The sequence below is a fragment of the Anopheles marshallii genome, chromosome 3, assembly GCF_943734725.1.
Source record: "Anopheles marshallii chromosome 3, idAnoMarsDA_429_01, whole genome shotgun sequence".
Taxonomy (NCBI): domain Eukaryota; kingdom Metazoa; phylum Arthropoda; class Insecta; order Diptera; family Culicidae; genus Anopheles; species Anopheles marshallii.
In genome coordinates this window covers 11,557,566-11,566,637 of record NC_071327.1, presented here as the reverse complement: position 1 = coordinate 11,566,637, position 9,072 = coordinate 11,557,566, and the positions used below count along the sequence as shown (strand labels likewise).

The 9,072-nt window shown below is 47.8% G+C and overlaps 2 protein-coding genes across 2 annotated transcripts; both read right to left on the bottom strand.

Moving 5' to 3' along the window:
• Nucleotides 1–322: 322 nt before the first annotated feature.
• Nucleotides 323–3,235, bottom strand: LOC128715231 (uncharacterized). Its single transcript, XM_053810112.1, has one exon. It carries the CDS (start codon nucleotides 3,233–3,235, stop codon nucleotides 323–325), a length of 2,913 nt encoding a protein of 970 aa, XP_053666087.1.
• Nucleotides 3,236–4,619: 1,384 nt separating this feature from the next.
• LOC128710812 (protein adenylyltransferase Fic) lies at nucleotides 4,620–6,260 on the bottom strand. The gene has a single exon (XM_053805664.1). The coding sequence runs from the start codon at nucleotides 6,258–6,260 to the stop codon at nucleotides 4,620–4,622; it is 1,641 nt and encodes a 546-aa protein (XP_053661639.1).
• Between the last annotated feature and the right edge of the window lie 2,812 nt (nucleotides 6,261–9,072).

Genomic DNA, 9,072 nt, shown 5'->3' with positions numbered 1-9,072 from the left:
TTTACAAATCAGCAGACACAAACAACAACGACAAATTCACCTCATTTTGTACCAAACTTTCAATCGAATTGAGAGAAAATTTGCCTGCACACGGATCTACACGAAACCGAAAGATACTTGCTTGCTTCCCCCGGCGGGACATACATACACCACAGCTTCTCATACATACTCTAACAGTTTAAAAGTAAAGCAAATCAAAGGATAAAAAAAATAGGTGGATAAATGGGCGAAATTACAAAACATAACTCTGTGGTGACCGTTATCTAAACTGGCACAACACAGAACAGTCGAAAGGAGGAAAGGTAGATGGGAAAGGGAGGGTTTAAAGTTCCTTCTTGATTCGCTTGGTGAAGCGCTGCTTTTGCGCCTGCAGGCTCGGAGCCAACCGATGAATGAATTTGGTTTTCGTCTCCAGCAACAACCCGATACTGCTGCTCGTACCGGATGGCCCCGGCAGGGATGGCGTATGATGATGATGGTGATGATGATGAGGCTGTAACAAACCGGTGGAGCAGGAGGATTGGGGATTTGCAAACGAAGGGCCCGCCTTTAGTTGGTTCCACGGCAGTGAAAAGCCACCGTTGGTTGGAAGAAGCGGAATAAGCTCACCGAACGCCTGTACCGGTACGTCATCCGTAACCTGGATGGACTTGAGCGTGTCCACCGTCGGGTAGAGGGTGGTGATCGTTTTTGCCGCTTCCTGTTCCGTTGGTTGTTCCTTCAGCTGGCGCTTCTTCAATCGCTCAATGTTTTTCTGCTCGCGTATCCGCTGTACGTCCCATTTCTTTCGGCGCCGTTCATCGATCTCCAGCTTCATGTGTCGTTTGGTGTACACTCCGTCGCTGATGTCCTCACGCGAAGGTTCACTCGCCGAAACTGGTTCCTCCTCACCGGTAGCTGACGCCCCGGCCGGTGGATGATCGGTCTCCGGCTCTTCGTCGTCATCTTCGATCACCGTCCAGGACGGTATTTCTAGTTCGGCCGCCTCGTTCGATTGTAGCTTCTCAAGCTCGGCAGTAACCGCGTCGTCCTTCCAGCTGCAACTGATGTACTGCTTCTGAGTGACCATATATGGGGTCGGTTTACAGTTACGCTTAGCCGCCACACTGCCATCTGAAGAGTTGCCCGAAGGGCAGTGCAACGTTGGATTGAACCGCTGGCGAGAACCTCCGGGATTGTGACGCTTTTCTCGGCCATTTTCACTGCTACCCTCCGTCGGTTCACTGGTGCACCCGTACTCCAGCTCCAACGAGTCCTGTGTGCCACCGGTCGTTACTTCCGTGGATTGGGCTCCATCTTCTACCGGCATTCCTCCGGGACCTTCCACCTTAACCACCTTGCAACCATCATCCTCCGGCTGCTCACCCTCACTACCAACCGTACTCTCGACGAAGGGAACGTTCACCTCCAGCCCATTGCCCAGGGGCGCATGCTGCATGGATGAGTTCTGTGGTTCCTGGTACACCTGCGACCCTTGGGAATCTTGGGAGTCTTGCGATTCTTGCGAATCCTGGGACGATTCTTGCGATGCCGGGGAGTCCGTTTCCATCTTTACCTCAACCGCTCCATCGTCGATCATTACCATCGGAGTGTCGTCGTAGTTACCACCCTGATCGTCGCTGACGTACTGCATCGGATTATCATCTTCCTCCCCCATTTCGTTCGACTCGTATCCACCCTCCTCATCGTCCATCACTTCTGCCTGCTGCAAACCGTCGTAATTCTCGTACACCTGTTGAGGCTGCTGCAGCAGCACATACTGTTGTTGTTGTTGTTGTTGTTCCTGTTGCTCATTGTAATCATCCTCGTCCTCCTCTTCCTCATCCTGCTGCTCATCAAAATCATCATTCATTTGGGGCGAAAGAGATTCATCATCGTCCGATTTGGAATAGTTTAGAAAGATTTCCCCGTCCACTTCATTGTTTTCCGTGTGGAATTCTTCCTCCTCTTCATCATCATCTTCCACATCCTCGTCCTCTTCCTCTTCTTCCTGCTCATCATCGTCACCATCGTTATCGTCCTCGTCATTGTAGTAGGGGGACTGCAGCTCATCACCCTGCAGCACTATATCGTCCGGCAGTTCTTCCTTTGCCGGGGATACGGTGCTGCTAACCTCCGGGTTGCGAATTGGTAGACACGGTCCGAACAGCGCACCGTCTGCCACACTCGACGATACGAACGGTGGCGATGAGGAAGATTTCATGATGATCGTTCTCAGCCGTCCATTTTCCATCTGGCTCCGAATCGTCAATGGTGAAACGGTTCCTTCCTGCTTCGGTGGTTGCAGGATCATCGGCTGCTGCTCGTCGACCGGAAGTGCCAGACCGTTCTGCTGTAGCTGCAACATCATCAACGAAACGCGTCGATTCGCCATATCGAGCTGATGCTTCAGCACCTCGTTCTCGTCCTTCAGTCGGATAATCATCTTGTCCTTGTTCAGTATCTGGTCACCTTGTTCTTGTATGAGATCGAGGTGCAGCAGCAAGATGGATTGCAGCTGCTTAACTTCCTTCACCGCCACCAATGTCTCAGCCATTCCCGGATCATTGTTGCCATCGCCGGGATCATCTCCCTGCTGATCGTCCGTCAACACTCCACTGTCCGAAGCAACATTGTTAGGATAGTAATCATCCGCATTGTCACCGTCCTCTTCGCTTTCCTCCTCGTCGTATTCACTTTCATCCGGATTGACCAGTGGCGCGTCATTTCCATTGTGCGCCCCGTAATCGAACACATCATTCACAAACTCTGCCTCAGCCTCGTTCTCACCGGCTGCCTGCTCATTGTTATGCTGCACATTGCGTTCATCCTCATACGTTGCATCCGGCTCGGTTTCATCGTCTTCCATCATAAGCGTTTCATCCTCCATCGAAGGTAACGGGGAGGACGGTGCTGGAGAGGAAGGAACCGATGAGGACGACGGTACCGGAGAGGATGGTCTCGGTGATGCCGGCTGGGGTGATGATGGCAACGGTGATGATGGTGACGGCGAATACTGCGACGGGGACGACTGTTGGTATTGATCGTCGCTGTTACACGATTCCTGTGCCACGATTGCCAGCTTCGGCAGTTCGCGTGACCCGGCTGCCACCGTTGTTGTCGTGGTGGAGGTAGTGACTGCACTCGGTGAAGTCACCGTAACCGGAGCGGCTACCGTGGTCGTTGTCGAGTTGCAGTAAACGTGGTCATCCATCGTATCCATCATGTTGATGGCGCTGGCGGAGCTGGCACCCATGTTTGCCGGCCACCAAGAAACATGTACGCCTCGCCTAAGCCCGGAACAACACAGATCGTCGCCAACAGTGCACAACGCACGTGGATGTAAACAAATCAGGGAGAGATGCACTTTACTCGGTCACCGCTGCACACTTCACAGCTGTGGTGCGATGGAAGTTACGGAGCAGTACACGAATTTACAACACTAATGTGATGCATCGAACAAGATGCAATCGTGGGGAAAACATTACAACAAACGCGTTGCCGCACAGAAAAACAAGCCAAAACTTTTCGCTAAAACGACGCAAAACAACGCAGTAAATCCGTTGACGTTGAACTGTCATGTGCGCGTTGACAGCAGCACAGCGAAGCGTTCAATGGACATCATTATAATTTAACTTTCAAAGTATTTTTTGCAGTTTAGTTATTGTTTTACTTTTCGATGTTCATATTGAAATCATAAGACATTTGCATAACAACCACAATTGTTGCATAGCATCGAATTAGTTTATAATGATTTTTATGAGTAAATTAATTGATGGAAAATAAAAATCGGTTTTCCGTGTGCGATGTCCCACTATGCCTTCTCCTACAATGTGATTTGCGTTTATAAGCACCATTTTAGAGATTGATTTTTGTATTCTCAAAAGAATCCGTAGAAATAGTTGATTATCTTCACATTTTTGGAGTTTCCTCTTTGCTCAATCACGTTTGAAACTTGCTTATTCCATATCTACGAATGAACCATAAATCCATGAAAAACCTTTCGTGTGGTATACCCACAAACATCGTTTGAGCATTAGGGTACGAACCCTGCAAAGAACGTTTGAATAATTTCTAGAATTTTCTTCCGTTTCTAGCTTTCGATGGATTCCGATTCCATTCAAAGGCACACTTTTAGATGATGATTAAAATTTGCTAGTTTATTGTACATTTTGAATTCTACCAACCAGCTATGGTTTCTAAAAATAATCACAGTATCACAAAACAGTAGGACTCATATTTGTAGTTTCGATTGACTATATGCGGGACTGTTGGTAGTTCCGGCTCTGTGCGTTTTGGTAGGTTCCGCGTAATACAGTTTCCCCGTTCGCAGGAGGACCTGCTTGATTTGATCACATGGTTCTACACTAACTCATTCCATAACGGACCGTTCCATTATATATGGTAGAAGGTAACGAGAAGACAGTTTAAAAACAGACAATAAGTTAACAAAACGGTATTTAAAATACGTGTGCAAAATAACAAAACTATGTACAAACGAAACACACTCCACCAAGCACTCGTGACAATGGGAAGATGTGGTACACCATAAGCCACTGTTCCAGCCAGGGCCACCAGAAGCCAATATCTGTGGAAGGAAAATGAAAAACTTCATTAACATCGAGCACATCGGCTTATCGCTACAGCTTTACTAACCAAATAACACCTATCCGTATCGTATCACCAGCACCACTACCAACGTCGGATCCCTCGTCGGTCACGCTGTTGAAAATTAACGGCATGCCTTCCATACTTTCCTGCGCCAGCAACGGAACCGGGTGCGACAGTTCACTCGTTGCCCACAGATAAAGATCCAACGTTCGCTCCGTACAGTCGGCAATGAATCGGACAAACGGACGGATGTCACCTTCGTTGGCCAGCTGCAAATAGTTGTAGTACTTGTGCCGATGCTGTTTCTGTATGATCACCGGTGGATAACCGGCACGCATCAACAGTGTGTTCATTAGTAATCGTGACGTGCGACCATTACCATCGCTGAACGGATGTATGTGCACGAGCTTGTAGTGTGCCATTGCAGCGTACTTGACCGGATGCATCAAAAACACTTGCTCCGAGTTAAGCCAATTCTCGAACCGTCCCATCAATATCGCTAAATCACCCGGCCCGGGTGGAATGTGACCGCCAACGTAAACTTGCGTACGACGGAACTCACCACCCTCGATTGGGTCCACGTGGCCAAGCACTCGCCGGTGTATCTCCAGGATGTCCTTCAGCGTAATGTAATCGTTTTTGTTTACCAGCGTTGCGTTGATGTACTTGAGGGCCGCATCCAGGCCGAGTATTTCATTGTGCTCGTCGATACTCTTCCCATCGACGGCCATGCGCGTCTCCAGTATCGAACGTGTTTGTGCTAAACTCATCGTATTGCCCTCGATACCGACCGAATGGTAAATGTGCTGTATGTAAGCTTCCTTTTCCGCTCGCTTCAGGGCCATGTTGGACACGTGCACCGAACTCAACGCATCTCGTTTCCGATCCAACGCCTCAAACCGTTTGGCATCCATCTGTTCCACGATTTGGGCCGTTCGCTGCCTGTTGGCTAGGGCTTCCGAGTAGTACGGATTCACCGTGAGCGCTTGCGTGTAGTACTGATCGGCCGATACCACATCCTGCTGGTTGTGCTCAAGAAACTCCCCGTATTTGGTGAGAATTTCCGGATGTTTCGGCGACAGTGCGAGCGCGTGTTGGAACAATCGTAGCGCCTTGTCATCCTTACCGAGCTGTTTCATTTCCAGTGCCATTTTCAGCGACCCGAGCGCTTCCTGCTCGTTGGTCAGAATGTCCTGTTTTTCTTCGGATGATGTGGCCTGCTTCCGTGCCGGCATGTACGGTTCCATTACGCGCGTTTCATCCGCCAAACGCAGCATCGATTCATCTGGCAGATGGCGTGGGGCGTACAGGGCCCGACCACCCTCGGAACCGACGCGCCGAATCGAACCCTCCGGTTGTCGGTGAGGCGATGACGGGACAAAGTCCAGCAGAATAAGCATTAGCACCGAAAATAATACGCCACTGGCAAAGATGGTGATAACATGGCACTTGGTCTGTCTCAGATGCTGCTGCCATCGTTGTTTGTTTGGGCTGGTTTTCGTTTCACTAACGGACCGCTTCCGGTGCCTGTGGGGTGTGGATTGCTCGGACGAGGTGGAACTTTTCCTTCGCTTCCTTTCGCTCACCTTGGTAGTGGAGGTGCCATTTGCGTTGGTACCGAACGTGCCATAGCACAACTCCAAACGCTTACGCTCAATGTCGAAAGTCATGGTTGTGCTGGTGGGTGCATACTACTGGCAACTGCTTGAAACGAAACTTATCGTTTTTGAAGGGATTCTCTTTCCGTGATGGGCGTTTGTAAAAGCACCAAATCAGTGTACGTGTCTGCCGTTCCCGTGCTTATCACTTCCAGTTTCGATTTGTTTGAATTTTCTCGCGCAATTTACCAGCTGATTAAACGCCTGCTGCATTGACGTGGTGGCGAATGTTTATGGTTGTTTTGACAGCTGGCAGTGTGCCTTTTTCCTTGTCACAGTAGGATGATAAAATTATGAGAAAATTCAGTTTTTCGTGTAGTTAAATGGCAACAAATGAAGAAATTCAATGAAAATGAAGAAATACAGTTGAATCTAATTAAAAATAGTCCAATTTATGGCTAACTTTTATTTGTTGAAAGTTGACAGCACAAAAAACAACACAATGGTTTGGCTACACTGTCATCCTCGATGTAGTGATGGGCCGAACACAGCAAAACGCGAATTTAAAATTTTAAACATTTTCCGAAAAAGTGCTGTGCAACAGAACGAGATATGTGCATTTGCATATAAATAATCCAAATGCGATAAATATTTCTTTTCCTGACTAAAACCCTTCCTTCTCCTCTAGATTTTGTCTGAATACTGAACAAATCATATTTCATTTAAGAATATGATTTTTAAATGCTTTCAGTTGGCACACTGCATTCGCACGTCGTGTAGAGGATCATTAAGGGTAGCTGAAAACGACACCGTGCGTCAAATCGTTCCTCGGTCTCACTGTGTGTTTTCGCGGCCAGTGCAAAAGAAGGGTAGATGTGTATAGTGCGTGCCGAGCCAATTTTTTCGTCGCGCATAATTGTCGCAAGTTTTCATTTCAATGTTTTCCTCCACATTTCGAGTTGCAATCGCATCTTTTAACCCCCTGTGAACACGGTGTAGCTCGAGCTGCAAAATTAACGAAGGTTGATGAAGTGAGTAAAAATCGTGATATCTTCCACCTCATCAAGCAGTGGGAAGGAATTGTCGCGTTGAAGTTGTGAGAGAGGAAAAAAAACATATCTTTCATCCAAAAGCATAGTGGTTACACGAACTCGCGACTGTTGCGTGTTATATTGCCTTCCCGATTCGGTCACCTTTACGAGGGAAAAAAAATCCTTTTCGTTCTCCGCCAACAAGCCACACACTGTGTTCTAGTATTTTCTTATTCTGGTGCTTCGAATACGCGTATCTTCAGCACTATCAAGTTCTCGAAAGGTGTTTGTGTATGTGTGTTTGGCCAATGTCTGCAAAAGCAGACAACGCTCTAGCCACAAAGGGTGGAAGAAAAACCAACCCTCTGTAGAGCAAAAAGTGTGAACAACGAAGTATTGTTACGTTCAAGAATAAAATGTACTACACAGTTCGTGCGTGACGCGATAAGGTAAAGGGATTCCCACTGATTCGTTCGCCCAGATTGAAAGAAGAAACCACGGCTGAAGAAAACCACCAGCAGGTGTTGAGTGTGTGTATGTGTGTGGGGGGGGGTGGTGCGCAGTCTGTGAAAAATACGCTTTTGGTCGCGTAGCCTACTACTTTTCCTTTCACGATTACGATCGCGAATGTCAAACCCGTGCAATTTTGACAGTCGTCGCTTGAAAAAAACACAAACCAAAATAAAGAAAAACCCTCCCAGTCTGCTTCGTGCGCGTGTGAGTGCGTTGAGCGTACGTGCATTCCCATTGCAAATCGTGCGACTGTGTGCGTGCGTGTTTAGTGTGTGTATGTGTTCGTTCATATGAGCGCAGTGTTTTGTTGTTGTTCTGTGTGTTGTGTGATTGGTGGTGAAAAATGTTTTCTGCACAGTTTTTCTTTTGTTTAATACGCGCTCTCTCTCCCCTTCGCCGAAGGTTGTGTTGTGTTGTGTAATGTAAAAATTGTAAACCCCAATTACAACCCAGTAGGCGCGGGTGCACACGATGTTTTGGCGTTCAGTGCGGCACGACCACCTTCTCTCGTATCCATCTGAGGCTTAGCACGGATCAGCTGCAATCAATAGAGCAGCTCGCCCGAAGTTGTCTCCGAATTTTCATTGTTGTTAATTGAGGCAGAAGAAGTAACGAAGAGCAAAGCACACTTGCGAAAGAACGAAAAGGAAAGTCACACCATCAATAACCATAGCAACGTGTGCGGAATCGAACAAAAATACCAGACGCGTATTTGATGGACTCTTCCCCCTAATGACTTCAACGGCACAGGAGAAGAGAAAGGGTAAGTGGCATTTTGGAGAAGAAAATGGTGGTGGGAAAAGTTCGTTGTAGAACAACCAAGCAACAACCCCTTTTTTCTCACCCTTTAAACACACACACACACACGCACAATGTTCGAGAAACACAAACCAACGCACCGCAGGCATATATGCTGGAGGTGGAGTTTCCAGTTCGCGAAAACAATTTATCGCGCCAGTTATCGCCTGCAATCGTGTGCAATGGAAGGCAATGCACCGGGCAAGGCAAACCACTCTGGTGCGTCGCCCGCTAGTTGTTTGTGTAAACTAGCAGCCTCACTATCATTGTGCTCTCCAATCGTAGACGCACACACACACACACAGCGAGACATTCGAACGAGTCACGTAAACAATACCGATGATATATGTGTTGTGCGATGTGGACAAAGCGCAACTCCAGCCAGCATCTTCCAACATGGCAAAGGATGGTTGTTTACACTCAGTGAAAGTTAGATGCAAATTTTTGGAAACGTTATGCAGTACGTCTGATTAGACTTTTATATTGCACAGACGTTGAATAACTGTTTCGATGACGCTCGTTTTGACTTCCAGGAAAAATGT